The sequence below is a fragment of the Haliotis cracherodii genome, unplaced genomic scaffold, assembly GCF_022045235.1.
Source record: "Haliotis cracherodii isolate W230 unplaced genomic scaffold, xgHalCrac1.p SCAF_6, whole genome shotgun sequence".
In the NCBI taxonomy this organism is placed as follows: domain Eukaryota; kingdom Metazoa; phylum Mollusca; class Gastropoda; order Lepetellida; family Haliotidae; genus Haliotis; species Haliotis cracherodii.
The window spans coordinates 63,314,162-63,335,068 of record NW_027266319.1 but is presented as its reverse complement, the minus strand read 5'-3'; the positions used below and the strand labels follow the sequence as shown (position 1 = coordinate 63,335,068).

The 20,907-nt window shown below is 40.6% G+C and overlaps 1 protein-coding gene across 1 annotated transcript; it reads right to left on the bottom strand.

Annotated features, from left to right (window-relative positions):
* Window positions 1-18,912: 18,912 nt before the first annotated feature.
* LOC139446578 (uncharacterized PE-PGRS family protein PE_PGRS54-like) lies at window positions 18,913-19,908 on the bottom strand. The gene has a single exon (XM_071227871.1). It carries the CDS (start codon window positions 19,906-19,908, stop codon window positions 18,913-18,915), a length of 996 nt encoding a protein of 331 aa, XP_071083972.1.
* Window positions 19,909-20,907: the final 999 nt, after the last annotated feature.

The window sequence follows — 20,907 nt, the reverse complement described above, 5'->3', positions numbered from 1 at the left end:
ATGCATAATAGTCAACATTTCAGAAAAAAATACATCGTAATGTTGCACTGGTGATCATTCGCATAAAGAAGCATTATACTTTGTTCTATTTTAGCCAAAGATCAATGTTTTTTTATTATAGACGGTCGTACGGGGGACATAAATTTAAATTAAGAAAATTAATTCAATTATGTTTACTTAAAAAAAGGTAAATCATTACTTTAACCAGATGCGAAATATGTATGGATAATAACAACGCACTACATGGCATTAGCACATGTGTCGTGTTGACAGAACGTCACTTGCCGTTGTTAACATGGTTACAGTATTTGTAAAACCACTTTGTTGTTAGTGCTCAAAGGTTGTCCAGTTGAGGACTAGACAACATCAGAATAGATCATGTTGATTCATATATTCTCGATGGGGTTTTCTAATCCTAAAAGCTGAGCCGGTCATTCCACAAAGGATTTTGATGTCAAAACTGAACAATGTCGTTTTCGCAAATGCAGGAATATATGTAAAATGGACACTTTGCAGAAATTCAGCCGTTGTGTTATTAGGATAATTGCTGATAGTGTCAGAGGCTTTTGTATGTAATGAAGAACAATACGTAGCAGAAAATACTACTACATGTGATGCAAAACTGCATGGCAATCAAATATTAAATATTTGTTTAACTATATTTTATCTCAAAATGAAGGCAGATTTCAAATTCAAAGAAGGAATTATATAGATAACACAATCATTGCATATTTTAGATTCATATCTTTAACCGTGGTTTTAATAGACTACAGGCAAGATAAATCATGAAAACGAAATATTTAAATCGAAAAATGACTTATTCGGTGACCCCAAAATATATACCCATGAAGTGGTACACTCTACCATCCAGGAATTTATTAAATTGGTCTGTGTGACTGAATGAATAATAGCGCTATTTAATAGTGACACGGGGTTGATTTATTTTTTTTAAGAAAACATTAAAAAACTTCGCTTCGAGGTAAGTACTATCAGAGAAAACAGCGTGCGTCCGTCGGTGATGTGATGTTGAGTGTTTCCATAATGTTCCGATGCTATCAGGGAGCTAGTATGGTATCTATTACACGGCAACATCACTCAACGGATAGAATATACTTTATAGGCTAACTTCATAAATTACTTTATGTCAGCTTCATAAACACCCTCGCCTACGTGTGGCCCTCACATCTGCTTGCCATTGTCGCACTTCAGATCCATTATCACTCAACCATATTACGATATTTGCATAATTATCAAAACATTCACTTGACACAAAATTAAAGCTGGTCCACATGGGTGAGTTTGAAAGCTTTTACTGACAATGAGTATGTACGAGGTGAGGTGAGGGATTTTGGCAAGGGGAGAGGGAGGGTGTATGGGGATGTGCGTGTCTTTGCGGAGGGTAGGGAGCGGATGGTGGGGGGGGGGGGAGGTTGACAGCTTCACCCTTACACCTGTCTTGATTTTGGGGCCACAACCACCTGTCACGATGTATAAAACCTATACGCACGCTTGAAATATTCAAACTCTTGGGTTTCTAAAACGACTAGAAATCTGTCGACGGGGGTCCCAAACACACTGACATACACTGCTACAGTATTGAATATATTTAAGCTTTATCCATGCTGGTAAGGGCATATCAGTATACACGGAAACTTTGAAATGATACCAACAATGTTTATAAATAACATGCATATGAGATAAAATACAACATTATGACAAATATCATACACGTATATACAAAATAAATCATTATGAAATACTTGTGTTAAATGTCAACATGTCTGCAAGGACGAGTACTGTGATGATACAGTCTATTTTGATAATATTTCTACATGTACATTAGAACAGTTAGGATGTAAAACTCGGGACATGTCTTCGTTACAGGTAAACAGCTGAAAAAAGTCTATCTTCTTATATAGCTGTATGTATACTGTTTATTCCCTCGCTTTCCGAAACAAACATACACATGTATTATATTTACCAGATACAATGAACTGTATTGTGGAAATTTATGCTTATTAGAATATCAAAAGAAATTTATTTTGATCATCATTCAAACGAAACATTTCATTCTAATATGTCATGATAAGTAAACAAAACGGAGATATGAACATAGAACATTACGCTGCAGAAAGTGAACTCCTTGCCAATTATTTTATGTAAAACTTAATCATCCAAAGGTGAAACCTAGCTTCAACCTTTTCAAACATTTGCATGTGTAATTCCAAGTCAAACGCTTTCCCAATACATTTATGTACATCGAAATCAGTACCACATTATCACACAATTTCCATGAAACGCAACTCCACGAAACTTTCCGAAAATACTTGACCATCAAGCAAAGTTCAATCAGAGTGTCACTAATATAATTGAGTAGCCCCCCGCCCCCTTCCCCCCGACCCCCCGGTAATGACGTCAGTCATCGACCAGGACAACCTCTCTTATCTCTTGCCGCCATGCTGCTGTCTTATCTCCAGCATTCGTACGGGAGTGATTGTGCATTAAAGAGAATCTAATCAAACCTTACAGTGTTAATCTGCGCGGCTGTAACCAAACTGAGGATTTGCAAGAAATAAGACGCATTGACTCAGGCATTAGAGACTAATAAAATTTGCTTCCTGTTCTTGTAGGTGTACATTTCGACCTTGCATTGTCATTACTCGTTCCTTAGAGAAGCTTCTTTTCAAATAGTCGTCAGAAAAATAAACCGAGACAGTCCTGGGTGTTATTTATGGTGAAATGAGACTTAAATCTTGCCAAGAACATGATAGAGACTTCGTAACACTATCTTCACTGCATATGTGGAAATCTAAAAGTGTCTGATGTAAAGGTTTTTTTGCGGGTAGTTTTTTGTGTGTTACTGATCTAACCTTCTGAGAAGGTCATTTCTTTTTCATATTTTTCACCAGAAATGGAACTATGCTTATGATAACTTATATTGTCGTTAGTATTTTTAAACAAATTGTCCCCGAGCCTGATTTTTCGTTAAGTAACGAGTCAATCATGTTTCTGATAATTGTTCGGGGATATTTGAATAGGGAATGACATGTCGCTCACAAATTTACTAACTTCTCACGCTTCATTTAACCTTGCCATGGAGTTCTGAACGCTGTTCAACAAATATGAATATTCCATTGTACACAAATGCATTTATCAAGATCCAGAGTTGATTCGATTCCTTTTATGTGCCGAGAGGTCACGCAACGAGGACAGTAATTCCAAATTTCTCGTTCTAAATTATCTTCTTGAGGACGATCGTTCAATTTCTTTACATGCTACATTATTGCAACACCGACGCCCTGCCGCTATAACTTACAATCACATAATGTCCCTGCATTGTAAGTTAAACATGTTTATGTTCATTATCTGGACAATCCTTATTGAATATTGAAATTGAATTAGCATGTATACATGACATCATCATTATGATGTACACACGATATCTTCATTATGTTGTACACGATATCTTCTTTATTAATCCACCGAAAGCATTGACGTTTTTAATGATAACTGCTTTGTACATTAACCCACAATATACATAAACTCCCTGCATCCATTAATATTTGGTGTCGTTTTTCATATATATTGTTGCATAAATAATGGATAAACACTTAAATGTTTAATTTTTCACCAAATGAGAATGCGGTAGTAATATTTATTTTTAAGCGTTTTATTTCATTCCATTTGCAATCGGGGATGTTTTAGTTGATTGTGTAATATTTATCTCCATTAAATCAGAGCCATTACATATTATCGTGGATTTTCTCAATTTCTTTCTTTCCGTTCTGATGGAGGCCACAGGTCTATGTACATTTATGATTTGTACATTCAGAGTAGAAGTCTATAACATAATATGTTTTCTGTGTCTCATTGCATGATGAATGTACATAGATACATTTTGTAAAAGTAGATACTTAGAGTTGTTTAACAGAGCTGTGAATTTTACGAAATTGGGATTGACATGGTAATATTCAGATATATACTTAGCCCTTAATGTTTCATAAAATGGTCATATAAGAAGGAAGTGGTATTCATCTTCAATGTCATTCAGGGCGCATTTTCTCATTGCATTTGGATATAGCCCTAATGTGCATACATGCATCACATATTAAATGAGTACAACATAAAGAGTTTGTTCTAAAAAACATCTTTACACGTTGTGCACATGTATAGGTACTGAAGGTTTTTGCGAAATACGGTTTCCTTATTTTCAGCATCAGATACTATAGCGAAACCCTGTTAATCCGGACTCTTCCGTTACCATTGAAATCGCCGGATTAACACATTTCTGAATTAGTGGCACGAATAGTTGTGTTTCCCCAGAATAACTGTCCCTAAAATATGAAACCGTTTCCATATTAACTTTCAACAGTCATATACCTTTATAAAATACCAACGTGACCCATTACTAATCGTACTCAGGTTCAGGTTTGAGGATAATAATGATAAACACTTGCCAAAGAAAATCGATTTGAAAATATTATTGCATGTCTCTCACATAACACCCTTCGATTCGACACATCCCCACCACGCACGCACGCACGCACGCACATACACAAACACACGCACAAACACATTAAACTACTTGTCAGACAAAATATTGTTCAACGAAACTCGTAATGATAATTCCGTTATATGTGTCAATAGCGGGGTGCCTCTCTTATAGCAAGTTAAATATTCTTGAGCGCCCGGAGACCGAAACATATACAGACGAAACCAGATATTCGCGGATGTTAAACGAAAACACCAACATCAGTCCAAAACTACAGGCATTGAGGCGAGCGTGAATCACGCTACCTTCACTTTGACGAATTCCATTGATCAGAACGGACCTATTCATCAAATTCACAAACACCTGGTCTTATCATAAACTTACTTATTTGCAGTGAACGTGTTGTAAATATGTTATTTCAATTTCTTTTTATTCCTCTCAATCTGTCAAAAATATACACATATAGTGAGTGAGTTGTACGGAAGCCTTTTAGGGCCATTTGTTTCGTTGTTTTTTTCTTGAAATTTCAAGATATTAAATTGAAATTTCAAGCTACTGACAAGTTGTGTTTTACGGCCATTTGTAAAATGTATTACGCCGCAGATGTCAAACCAAACCAATGATCGCAATCAGGAAGAATCTGGGATTCGAACGGATGGGCTTAAGATTTTGGATCGAGATAAGGTTTTTTTTCAGTTACAGCTACAAAACTAGTTTTCTTTTTTAATATAAAAAATTGAGCCGCGGCCTTTTTTATAAAGAAAAACACATGTCATTTTTGTGGCAGAGAATTTTATTTTCTTCCATCAGTCTTAAACGTAATTATTTTTTTCAAGAATTTTCTAGGTCAATTTATTTTTTGGATAAAATCCTAACAGTTGTCACAATATCCGAGTGGGCTACCCGCGCCCCTAAGTGTATACAGACTGCATGGCATTGACATGTACATTCGTGTCGTGGGGGCAATGCTGAATCCTGTTTGGGTAGCACACTTCTGACTCACACCAGTAACGTCATATATGCAGGACTAGGTCAAGTATGATCATCTACCTTTTTATATTTATTTCAGTATAGGGGCCACCATTATACAAACGCAATGAATACATCCCTGGTTCGCAGGAAGATCGCCATTATGTACCACAGAGCAATGCATAATCATGCATGCCTGATCAACCTGCAACTGCATGTGGGTTCATTGTCAATAAACATGTACAAATTTTCATCACAATGGGGTGGGGTTGGGGGGATGGGGTTGGGGGGGAGGGTAGAGAGAGAGTAAAGAGACTGTCTCCTAACATGTGGGCTTATCGAGTTGAATAGCATATCACAACTAGAGTGAGTGATGATTATAGTTTTTTTCTTATTACAACCATCATGATAGGGACATTACACAGTACATCGTACTCAGTTTCTTGAAATGGTTCCTTGCCAAAAGGACACACTGACGGTCGTTGTGTGTACATTTAAGAAGCTTGGAGAAGTGTACTAAACAGTCAATAATACTGATAGTTTGTGATACTATACCAACTATACCAACTATACCAACACCAACTATACCAACTATACCAATAGTTCAGCAGCTCCAGTCTCTGGTGTCTACATTTTACAACTATGGAAGTGCAATCGACCATGCTCTTTCAGCGAAGAATTCAAAAAGCGTCATACAATTCTTGCTCAAAAGTTGTTTCGATAAGGGTTACAACAAGTGAGTGAGTGAGTGAGTATGGTTTTACGCCGCTTTTAGCAATATTCCAGCAATATCACGGCGGGGGACACCAGAAATGGGTTTCACTCATTGTACCCATGTCGGGAATCGAACCCGGGTCCTCGGCGTGACGAGCGAATGCTTTTACCACCAGGCTACCCCACCGCTGCTCCATGATAAAAATCCTTAGTGGGCAATCAAAAGGTGTACGGTAGACAAATGGAAAACATCAGTGATAAATATGTCTTATGCCATTCCTTATTTTGACTTGTACCATATGTTCTTGTGTTTTTAGGTAAACAATTGTCTTGCCTTTGCATGTGTTTTGGCGGGTGCAACCGCTGGAGCAGGATGCGCATCTTTTTGCGAACGCCTGAAATCATCACGTCTTATAGTGATTAATAAAGACAGGCTTATAATCTGGTCGAAATCGTACAATGGTTCTTATGTTTGTGGAAAGGATTGTGTCGCTTATATTTATCAACCAGATAAGCAGGAGCACACAGCACTACCTACATTTAAGAATGTTTGTTGAAGAATGTTGGTACCGTCAAACAAACAACATTCCTACAGTTTGTATATGATAGAACACCATTGATCCGCCTATACATAAACTTACAATACAGGAAGCCGTGGTTATTGTGTGTATGTGCAACCGTGCGCGTGTTCCTCGTGTAAAATGATCATCTACATACATGATCTGATACTGAAATATATGATCTGATAATTGACATATATAATCTGACAATTTACATATATGATCTTATACTGAAATATGTGATCTGATACTTTAAATATATGATCTGATATATTTAATATATGATCTGATACTGAAATATGTGATCTGATATTTTATATACATGATCTGATACTGAAATACGTGATCTGATATTTTAAATATGTGATCTGATACTGAAAAATATGATCTGATACTGAAAAATGTGATCTGATACTTTTAATATATGATCTGATATATTTAGTATATGATCTTATACTGAAATATGTGATCTGATATTTTATATATATGATCTTATACTGAAATATGTGATCTGATGCTTTAAATATATGATCAGATACTGAAATATGTGATCTGACACTTTAAATATATGATCTGATACTATACATATATGATCTGATAATGAAATACGTGATCCGATACTTTAATTATGATCTGATATTTGAATATATGACCTGATACTGAAATATGTGATCTGATCTTTTAAATATTTGATCTGATACTGAAAAATGTGATCTGACACTTAAAATTAATGCCATGATACTTATATATGATCTTGCACATAACATGTGATAGTTTGTAATACTTGTGGCATAATATATATGATCCAGGGCATTGTGTATCTTCAGTATGACCCATCTGTTCTGAAACATTGCATATGCTCTATCACAGACTTTATACTAGAAGATATCTGACTGTCACATTTAACACGTTCCACTTCTCAACTATGTTATGATGACAATATTCAGAAATGTCTAAAACAAGATATGACTATTTTAAGAAATAGAATATCACTAAACGCATAGGGAGAAGACGGCTACTATATTATTTGTGTAAGTAATTTCTATCATTTTATTTGGACAATACCGCCTATATATGTTATAATTTATATTATGCCAACCTGCGTCCACTTTTGCATAGGAAATACTTGTGTCAAATAATGTCGATGTGAACATCGCCTGGAACAGCTTCAGCACTAGTCCGCGACTAGAAACCTTAGCAATGCATGATAATATTATTTAATTGGATTTTTTAGACACGGCGAAACCTCACATTTTAATCTTCCCTGGGCGTCTTATTGCACATGCAAGGGCGCATTTAATGCGATATAAAAGTAATCACAAGATGATGTTTCAGGATTTTGAATCCAGCCATCATGTGAATTTAAGAAACTGTACACACATCTGTGTTACTACATGTACACATCTCTGTGTTACTACATGTATACACCCCTCTGTTACTACATGTATACTGCTGTGTGTTGCTACATGTATACACCCCTGTATTACTACATGTACACACCTCTGTGTTACTACATGTATACACCCCTCTGTTACTACATGTATACATCTCTGTGTTACTACATATATACACCTCTGTTACCACATGTATACACCTCTGTTACTACATGTATACACCTCTGTGTTACTACATATATACACCTCTGTTACTACATGTATACACCCGTGTTACTACATATATACACCTCTATGTTACTACATATATACACCTCTGTTACTACATATATACACCTCTGTTACTACATGTATACACCCGTGTTACTACATATATACACCTCTATGTTACTACATATATACACCTCTGTTACTACATGTATACACCTCTGTTACTACATGTATACACCTCTGTGTTACTACATGTATACACACCCGTGCTACTACATGTATACAGCTCTGTGTTACTACATATATACATCTCTGTTACTACATGTATACACCTCTGTATTACTACATGTATACACCTCTGTGTTACTACATGTCTACACCCCTATGTTACTACATGTATACAGCTCTGTGTTACTACATGTATACACCCCTATGTTACTACATGTATACACCTCTGTGTTACTACATGTATACACCTCTGTTGTACTTTATGTATACACCTCTGTGCGACTACATGTATACACCTCTGTTACTACATTTATACACCCCTGTGTTACTACATGAATATATCTCTGTGTTACTATATGCATACACCTCTGTTTTACTACATGTATACACCCGTGTTACTACATGTAAACACCCCTGTGTTACTACATATATACACCTCTCTGTTACTACATGTATACACCCCTGTGTTACTACATGTATACACCCCTGTGTTACTATTTCCATACACCCCTGTGTTACTACATGTCTACACCTCTGTGTTACTACATATATACACCTCTCTGTTACTACATGTATACACCTCTGTGTTATTACATGTATACACCCCTGTGTTACTATTTCCATACACCCCTGTGTTACTACATGTATACACCCTCGTGTTATTACATGTATACACCCCTGTGTTACTACATGTATACACCCTCGTGTTATTACATGAATACACCTCTGTGTTACTACATTTATACACCCCTGTGTTACTACATGAATATATCTCTGTGTTACTATATGTATACACCTCTGTTACTACATGTATACACCTCTGTGTTACTACATGTATACACACCCGTGCTACTACATGTATACAGCTCTGTGTTACTACATATATACATCTCTGTTACTACATGTATACACCTCTGTATTACTACATGTATACACCTCTGTGTTACTACATGTCTACACCCCTATGTTACTACATGTATACAGCTCTGTGTTACTACATGTATACACCCCTATGTTACTACATGTATACACCTCTGTGTTACTACATGTATACACCTCTGTTGTACTTTATGTATACACCTCTGTGCGACTACATGTATACACCTCTGTTACTACATTTATACACCCCTGTGTTACTACATGAATATATCTCTGTGTTACTATATGCATACACCTCTGTTTTACTACATGTATACACCCGTGTTACTACATGTAAACACCCCTGTGTTACTACATATATACACCTCTCTGTTACTACATGTATACACCCCTGTGTTACTACATGTATACACCCCTGTGTTACTATTTCCATACACCCCTGTGTTACTACATGTCTACACCTCTGTGTTACTACATATATACACCTCTCTGTTACTACATGTATACACCTCTGTGTTATTACATGTATACACCCCTGTGTTACTATTTCCATACACCCCTGTGTTACTACATGTATACACCCTCGTGTTATTACATGTATACACCCCTGTGTTACTACATGTATACACCCTCGTGTTATTACATGAATACACCTCTGTGTTACTACATTTATACACCCCTGTGTTACTACATGAATATATCTCTGTGTTACTATATGTATACACCTCTGTTTTACTACATGTATACACCCGTGTTACTACATGTAAACACCCCTGTGTTACTACATATATACACCTCTCTGTTACTACATGTATACACCTCTGTGTTACTACATGTATACACCCCTGTGTTACTATTTCCATACACCCCTGTGTTACTACATGTATACACCCCTGTGTTACTATATCTATACACCTCTGTGTTACTATATCTTTACACCCCTGTGTTACTATATCTATACACCCCTGTGTTACTACATGTATACACCCCTGTGTTACTATATCTATACACCCCTGTGTTACTACATGTATACACCCCTGTGTTACTATATCTATACACCTCTGTGTTACTATATCTTTACACCCCTGTGTTCCTATATCTATACACCCCTGTGTTACTACATGTATACACTACACTACACTACACTACACTACCACCTCCACTACACTACACTACACTACACTACACTACATATCACTACACTACACTACACTACACTACATATCACTACACTACACTACACTACACTACACTACACTACATATCACTACACTACACTACACTACACTACACTACACTACACTACACTACACTACACTACACTACACTACACTACACTACACTACCACCTCCACTACACTACACTGCATATCACTACACTACACTACACTACACTACACTACCACCTCCACTACACTACACTACACTACACTACACTACACTACACTACACTACACTACACTACACTACACTACCACCTCCACTACACTACACTACACTACACTACACTACTCTACACTACACTACACTACCACCTCCACTACACTACACTACACTACACTACACTACACCTCCACTACACTACACTACACTACACTACACTACACTACACTACTCTACACAACACTACACTACACCTCCACTACACTACACTACACTACACTACACTACCACCTCCACTACACTACCACCTCCACTACACTACACTACACTACACTACACTACACTACACTACACTACACTACACTACACTACACTACACTACACTACACTACACTACCACCTCCACTACACTACACTACACTACACTACACTACACTACACTACACTACACTACACTACACTACACTACACTACCACCTCCACTACACTACACTACACTACACTACACTACTCTACACTACACTACACTACCACCTCCACTACACTACACTACACTACACTACACTACACTACCACCTCCACTACACTACCACCTCCACTACACTACACTACACTACACTACACTACACTACACTACACTACACTACACTACACCCCTAATACTAATACCACTACACTACTACCACCACCACGACATCTATCATTACCACCTCTACCATTCCTTCCACTACCCCCATCACTGCCACTACCGCCACCACCACTATTCCTACTATCACCACCGTCATCGCAACTACTACTACCACTAAAACTACTTCCACCACTACCTTCATAACATCAATTGCAATAAAAACTACAAAAATGATAAACTATTTCCATATGTCTCCGGAAATCTTAACCAAAAGCACAGTCCAGTGTATTTACCATATCATACGCATGTGTTTATGAATCACTATCAAATAGTGACTAAACCAGGTGTTCGCGGAAAGGTCAGCATATTCAGCCCTACCAGTTGCACCATCACAAAAACATGCAAAGGCGAGGCAATTGTTCACCTGATAAAACACGGAAAAATATGGTGCAAGTCAAAATAGGCATTTGCATCGGAATCATGTTTATCACTGATGTATCATATTGGCACATGTCTACCATAAAAAAATGAAAGGTTTTCTGAGGCCCGATCAAACATCCTTGGATCAAGAGACGTAAGACGCGCTTTGAAATCTTCGTGGAAAGAGCGTGCTCGATTGTACCTCAAAAGTTGTGAAATGTAAACACCAAAGGCTGGAGCTGTTGGAATATTGCCCGACATAAAGGGAAAGTTGACAATTGGTCTTCTGTTATGGTAATTCTCCCAGTCAGAAGTAATTAAATTCATCTGCCAGATTCGTATGTTCAATGCAATATAGCAACTTCCTCGCTCATCCCGAGAGAGATATTCGATTGGACGAAATACAATTATTTCATAAAAACGGTCCAGATAAGAAGTTTTCTAATACCACCTACAATGTATTTCTCTATCTTTCAACCTTTGAGAGAAGCCAGAGCATATGTGTGGTTGCCAGCGATATGTCAAATATACACTTAAGTCAGCTAACGGCTATATACTTTTTATGGTAAAGTATATCTTGCTACTTATTCCATCCGTCCTTTCTTCATTACCTGGGTACACAAGTGACCCAGTCGTCAAAGGCGCCCCAATTAGCTGTGAACAGTTGCTAGACATACGAGAAACCGATGATCGTGGGTTCGAATCCCGGTTCGCCCCGATTATGTTTCTAGGTTTGTCAGCACCATACCCGTGCTCGTGGGTTTCACCGAAGTGGTAAACGTCTGAGGCCTGCATCACTTCGGGCTTTCCTCCCACATTGAGCTGACACACCGTGATAAAGCTGGAATATTGTTAAAAGTGGCGTTAAACCCAGCTCACTCACTCACTCACTCACTCACTCACTCACTCACTCTTCATTGCCTAAACTAGACACAAATACATGTTTAGTCTCATGGTTTTGAGTCATTGTTGCCATAGTAACCGTGTGTCAGGTCTTTGGTGTACGTAAACCCTGAGACTTAAGATGTATTTGTGTCCAGTTTCGGCAATGAAGAGTGAGTTAGTGAGTTGAGTTTAACGCTCCTTTTAACAATATTCCAGCTTTACCACGGAGGGTCAGCTTAATGTGGGAGGAAAAGCCCGAAGTGATGCAGGTCTTTGATCATGGCGTATATATATCCGATGACAATTTATATCACGCAGCGAAACTATTACAAGCACATCCAATCCATACGTGCTCATGATATCAACCACTGGATTGTCTGGTCCCGACTCGATTATTTACAGACGCCGTCACGTTAATGGAATCTTGCTGAGTGCGGCGTTAAACAACAAACAAACACAAATCTAACCTCGCCCTACGAACCTCCTTCTCACTCATCTTATAGGGTGGTCGGGTAGCCAAGTGGTTAAAGCGTTCGCTCGTCACGCCGAAGACCCGGGTTCGATTCCCGACATGGTTACAATGTGTGAAGCCCATTTTGGGTGTCCCCCGCCGTGATATTGCTGGAATATTGCTAAAAAAAAAGGCGCAAAACCATACTCACTCACTCACTCATCTCATGTACGTGCTCATTGACACATGTCAAATTTTCCCGATGGTCCGATGGTGTATGAGAGAACTGAGTTAAACAATAATTTGAACAGTATTTCAGTTACTCCGTCCATCGGTATATTACGGCGTGTCAGACTGATGTGATTCACACGTGTATGGGGATGCTGATTCTGACGAATCGATGCGAATTCTGGTTTCGACGCCATGATCAGCAATCCTGATACAGCTAAGGGGCACAACTCTGCAAGGAGAATTCCCTTTAGCCACTTCTAAACTCGAATAGTTTCTGGAAATATATACTAAATTACATTATTGTAAATTAAATTCTTTCTTCATTAAACCAAACATCTATCTTAACTCGCGTTGTAAAACGTTGTTTATTGGTTCGTTGCTTTACAGTCAGCAATTTAATTGTAGTCATGCTTTAATAGGAGATTGCAAAAATTCGCGGGAAAAGGAAATAAACAATTTAAAATTAGATTTGACCAAGCAATTACAAATGTTATCAAAACGTTACTACGTTGAAAACGGTCGCCGAAACACTGCAAGGTCCCAAACACCAAAAAAGCTGTGATACCTGTATCAAATACATCACCATCGGATAACCATTTCTAGTTTGTTTTATTTTTAGCCACCATCCAACATATGTGAATATTTTTCCTTTGCCGGCAGTTGGTAATCAAAACTTAACTTTTGAATTTATGTATTGAAACTAATATTTCAATTTCTGATAATTAATTAATAAATACAAGAGTTAATAATAGTTATCCCGAACCGTTACAACGAATTTCTGAAAATAACCAATTAACAAAGCGACTATTATGCCCAACCCCCATACGATGCTTCATACGAGGGTTAACATAAAAGTATTATGTGTAGCGCTATGAGCATCCACTTGGTGAATGGAATCTGGCGCATTATAAATGCAATGATGATGATGATGATGATGATGATGATGATTGGATGCTTAAGTGAAACTGATCAGATTTCATGTTCTTTAATGAAGTTTTATGATTATATAGTAACAAGTCATTTTCATACCCAGGAAATGTCGGAACATTGTTTTCAAGAAATGAGAAGGCTGCTTTCAACCCCTAAATCATTGTTTTTGTTCCGAATCTAACAGAAGTCATGAAACAAAAACCCGGCTAGCAACATGGCATAACCCCCTCTCTTGTTATAAAACTATAGTAATTGTGATTTTATACACACAGGCCGGTCGTTGTTATTCCTGCCAAGAAATATAAAATTAGAATTTTTGACGGAGTCAATAGTAATGTTATCTCTGAGAAATAATGAGGGAGATTTATCAACGTTGTGTTAGGCATAAGTGTCTTCCCTCCTGTCGCCTGGTCTCCATCAAACCCCCTCCCAGTTCCCCCATCGCCACCCCCCTATTTCTCTCGAGACCTCTGGAATATTGCCGCTTGCTTATCTCGCCGACTTAAACCGACGATAAAACAGCAACTCTTCCCAAGGGAAAGCTACAATATCGAAATATTACTTCTTTATATGTTTAATGATAGTGTTGGATCCATTTGCGGTAGAATTGTCGATGGCGGGTCAAATTTTGCTCTCCCTTCGCACGTAGCCTCTACCGCCACCAGATTTTTGAAATGGAGATTCCGACGAAAACAAAATTGAACGGTGACTTATCTAGATACGATCAGAATCGGGACAAGCATGTCAATTTCCACGCTATTCCCCCGAGTACGATTCGATTTCCCGACGAAGCCAGCATCAAAACGATTGAAGATTGATGAAGCATATCAGACCACGGGATCAGCTTGAGCGGAGGATGGAGCGAAGACGATTCACAAGACAGGATCGGTCCTTGGCTTCTGTAGCTCAGGACAAAGTCCTATGCCTCTCAATCTCCGCTGATAAACATCACCATGTCACACGCTAAAGACAAACTCAAATTAAGAGTCGTCCTTTTGCATAATAATCCGTACACTTTATTGTTTTTTCTTCTTAAAACAAACTTTTCCCATGAAAGTATTTTCTTGCAGCGATAAGCTTGCAGGCGAGAAGGAACTGCAAATAGAAGTCATGATCATTAATGTTTACGAGGTGGCTTCTATTAAATTTAAACTTATCGAATCGGTTTTTTTATTACTTTTTGAAAATATATTTACAAGATGTTTATGAGATTTCAGACTTTTTCTTCAGGAGTTTGCTCACAGAAGTCAATTTCTAGATAGGGGCTAGGTGAAGAGTCAAACGCATGTGGACAAATGACTGTTTGATTCTTTGGAATTCTTAAGATCCTTTTTGTTTATGATCACCAAACCCTAATGAACAGACCGATAAAACACTGCCTAATGATAGAATTATCTTAATTAGAAGAATGTACGTACGTAAATCGCGCTTATCAAGTCAACACTCATTTAAAATCAATGAATATATGGAAATAATGTTGGAAACGATGATTTATAATGGAAATAAGAGCTTTAGCTTAGTTTTCACATGATATTTATCACTACAATATGCCTAGAGAGAGATTCAACGCGCCTCATTACATCGAATATGATGAAACGATATGGTGATATGCCAATTCCATATGTAATATTCCTACTATAAAGCTAAAAAATACATTAAACGATTTAAAAATGATCCAGAAAGTCGTTAATAATGCATTGCATTCATTTCTAGTGGTCTTAATCACACAAACATAAATGAATGATGCTACGGAGTATTTCGAAATGTTAGATCGGGTAAGAAAATTATTGCTTGAAATATAATCGTTAGAATCAAATAATTTAATAACCTCGTTTCATGTAATAAAATTATTGTTTTGGTATGATTGTTTGATGGGACCGTTTATTATGTGAAAAATGTTCCAGTTCATACGATGCCGTGGCCAGAGACGATTGCAATGTCAAGAAATATTTTGAAATTAAGTACTTTGGAACAGTACTATAGAAAATCGAAGGTCTGGATGTTTTCAGATAAGGGAAATTTATTCAGAACGATTGTGTCCGTCGTGTGGTCCGTCGCTTGTTGTCGGCGTCCGTCGTCTCCAGCTCTCTCATCAACGCCACTCTACCAACACCTGCAATCGCCTGTTGCAGTGTTACCTGGCTGATAACGATTACTCGCGGTTCATTTACTCTGGCGCTAAATAATGAAATCTACACTGAATGTGTGAAATCAACATTGAGTGACTCGTGTCAAAATCATTATGTTCATTTCAGTAGAGTCTGACGATGAAGCTGATTCGTTTACATTTTCTTGGTTTCCTTCAAGTGGTTTTAATTTTTAGATGTACAGTTTGTTTTGTCATTTATTTGATGTTTAGGTAAAAATACTCAAAAGACGGAAAACATAATCATGTCCTTAAGATTATTACAAGAAATAAACATTTTTTTATGAGATAGTAAACAATAACAAATGATATTTCGTGCTATATGAACACCTGGTGTCTTTTGTGACCAAAAAAAATATACTGATGGTCTGAAATGGTTGTGACTGGATTTTGAACCGTGCTGGTAGATTTAAGGAATTGAATTACCCATAATCTTTTCTTTTATCTTTCATAAAGCGAGAAATAATGCCTGTACAATCGGGGTTGTTTTCATACTCGACTCCCTAAAATAGACAGTTAAACACAATCTTCTTTCAATAACATGGGGCCTCCTTGTATGTTAGCTTTATCCAGTGATGAAAGATGTTTCGAAATATGGCCATTGGTTGTATCTTTCTATGTGGAAGATGCTTTTGTATATTTCGTGTCCATAACCATTGTTAAATACGGCGATGGAAGAAAGGTTTCAGATGACTTACAATATGTTTTGGTCTAATTTAATATTATGATTGCCCCAGAAACAGATCATGCAATATGGCTGCTTTTGTGGTAATAATTTTATTACCACTAATTCTGACGGCTTCTCTCGCCAGTGATTTTCTTCACCAAAGAATGTGTGAATATTCCTTATCACGATTCACCGTTAGTAAAATATCGTAATTTTTAATGACTAAATACCAACTCAAACCCTCATCCTCATCTTCATCCTCAGCCCACCTCTCCACCCCATCTCTCCCTCCCACCTCTCCACCCCACCTCTCCATCCACCTCTCAACCCCACCTCTCAACCCCCACCTCTCCCTCCCACCTCTCCATCTCACCTCTCCCTGCCACCTCTCCATCCCACCTCTCCCTGCCACCTCTCCATCCCACCTCTCCCTCCCACCTCTCCATCCCACCTCTCCCTGCCACCTCTCCAACCCACCTCTCCCTCCCACCTCTCCAACCCAACTCTCCAACCCACCTCTCCATCCCACCTCTCCATCCCACCTCTCCCTCCCTCCTCTCCAACCCACCTCTCCATCCCACCTCTCCATCCAACCTCTCCCTCCCTCCTCTCCATCCCACCTCTCCCTCCCTCCTCTCCACCCCACCTCTCCATCCCTCCTCTCCCTCCCACCTCTCCCTGCCACCTCTCCATCCCACCTCTCCTCCCACCTCTCCAACCCCCCTCTCCCTCCCACCTCTCCAACCCACCTCTCCAACCCACTCTCAACCCCACCTCTCCCTCCCACCTCTCCAACCCACCTCTCCATCCCACCTCTCAAACCCACCTCTCAACCCCACCTCTCAACCCCACCTCTCCATCTCACCTCTCCCTGCCACCTCTCCATCCCACCTCTCCACCCCACCTCTCCATCACAACGCTCCATCCCACCTCTCCCTCCCACCTCTCCACCCCACCTCTCCATCCCACCTCTCCCTGCCACCTCTCCATCCCACCTCTCCACCCCACCTCTCCATCCCACCTCTCCCTCCCACCTCTCCATCCCACCTCTCCCTCCCACCTCTCCAACCCACCTCTCCCTCCCACCCACCACCCAACCCAACTCTCCAACCCACCTCTCCATCCCACCTCTCCCACCTCTCCAACCCAACTCTCCAACCCACCTCTCCAACCCACCTCTCCCTCCCACCTCTCCAACCCACCTCTCCTCCCACCTCTCCAACCCACCTCTCCCTCCCACCTCTCCAACCCAACTCTCCAACCCAACTCTCCATCCCACCTCTCCCTCCCACCTCTCCAACCCACCTCTCCCTCCCACCTCTCCACCCCCACCTCTCCATCCCACTCTCCATCCCACCTCTCCATCCCACCTCTCCTCCCTCCTCTCCACCCCACCTCTCCATCCCACCTCTCCCTCCACCTCTCCAACCCAACTCTCCAACCCACCTCTCCATCCCACCTCTCCCTCCCACCTCTCCAACCCACCTCTCCATCCCACCTCTCCCTGCCACCTCTCCATCCCACCTCTCAACCCCACCTCTCCATCCCACCTCTCCCTGCCACCTCTCCATCCCACCTCTCAACCCCACCTCTCCCTCCCACCTCTCCATCCCACCTCTCCATCCCACCTCTCAACCCCACCTCTCCCTCCCACCTCTCCCTCCCACCTCTCCCTCCCACCTCTCCCTGCCACCCCTCCCTCCCACCTCTCCATCCCACCTCTCCCTACCACCTCTCCAACCCACCTCTCCCTCCCACCTCTCCACCCCACCTCTCCCTCCCACCTCTCCATCCCACCTCTTCCTCCCACCTCTCCATCCCTCCTCTCCATCCCACTTTTCCACCCCACCTCTCCATCACAACGCTCCACCCCACCTCTCCACCCCACCTCTCCATCCCACCTCTCCATCCCACTTTTCCACCCCACCTCTCCATCACAACGCTCCATCCCACCTCTCCCTCCCACCTCTCCATCCCACCTCTCCCTCCCACCTCTCCATCCCTCCTCTCCATCCCACTTTTCCACCCCACCTCTCCATCACAACGCTCCACCCCACCTCTCCATCCCACCTCTCCATCCCACCTCTCCCTCCCTCCTCTCCACCCCACCTCTCCATCCCACCTCTCCATCCCACCTCTCACCCCACCTCTCCATCCCACCTCTCCATCCCACCTCTCCACCCCACCTTTCCATCCCACCTCTCCCTCCCACCTCTCCAACCACCTCTCCATCCCACCTCTCCACCCCACCTCTCCATCCCACCTCTCCCTGCCACCTCTCCATCCCACCTCTCCCTCCAACCTCTCCAACCCCACCTCTCCATCCCACCTCTCCATCCTACCTCTCCCTCCCTCCTCTCCACCCCACCTCTCCATCCCACCTCTCCATCCCAACTCTCCACCCCACCTCTCCATCCCTCCTCTCCATCCCACTTTTCCACCCCACCTCTCCATCACAACGCTCCATCCCACCTCTCCATCCCACCTCTCCATCCCTCCTCTCCATCCCACCTCTCCACCTCTCCCTGCCACCTCTCCATCCCTCCTCTCCACCCCACCTCTCCATCCCACCTCTCCATCCCACCTCTCCACCCCACCTCTCCATCCCACCTCTCCATCCCACCTCTCCACCCCACCTCTCCATCCCTCATCTCCACCCCACCTCTCCACCAACATCTCCATCCCACCTCTCCACCCCACCTCTCCACCCCACCTCTCCATCCCTCATCTCCACCCCACCTCTCCACCAACATCTCCATCCACACTGCCAACGATAAAAATGCATGGATCTAGTATCAGCTTGAAATGTACATTGGAGACATTACCATTTATATAATGAATAACTGTCAACAAATAAAAAAATAATTTTAAAATTACTTAATTTCCAACTTATCGAATGGCAGTATAAGGATTTCGAGAGAGTGAGTGAGTATGGTTTTACGCTGCTTTTAGCAATATTCCAGCATTATCACGGCGGGGGACACCAGAAATTGGCATCACACATAGTACCCATGTCGGGAATCGAACCCGGGTCTTCGGCGTGACGAGCGAACGCTTCAACCATTAGGCTACCCGACCCCCGAAGGAAATAACGATGAATTGTTATCTTTTTTCTGTAACTATTTAATGTTTTGCGTGTCAAGTGGCATTATTTTTCGTGCTTACAACTAAGTACCATGATATGGACGATTTCATCACATATGTTTTCAAGCAACTAGAGAAATCACGAACATGAATACCACATACCAGCATGACGTGGAAGAAGTTATTTGTGCGAGGTAGGCCCAGTGAAAATGGAAATTCTAATATCCTTAACATCCCTGTTTTGAAAATGCTTCTGTTGATCAGATGGGGAGAGGAGATATGGACCCCAAACCTGTATTGGTGTATTACGACGTGCTTCTGATACCATCTAGATTAACGCAGTGCTACCGTAAGTGATTAAACCGTTTCTGAAATAGTTTCAAAACCTGACATTGATGGAGGCCGTTGTTAACAAACGACTGATCATATACAGCACGTGATCCTCGGGGAGGTGAGGTGTGTGTGTGTTGAGGTGTGTGTTGGGGGGGGGGGGGGGTGATAACGTTGGGGAAATATCAATAAATATTCTTTTCTAAGAATGTTTAGCCAATAACAAAAAAAATAAAAAATTGCATTGCAAAGGTTGAAGGCGTAACTCCCATACATACCCGACCCGACGCTAGTCCCAAACACTAC

Bases quoted from the DNA above. Each gene is read 5' to 3' on its own strand.
- LOC139446578 (XM_071227871.1), bottom strand. From the start codon at position 19,908: ATGGAGAGGTGGGGTGGAGAGGTGGGGTGGAGAGGTGGGATGGAGATG.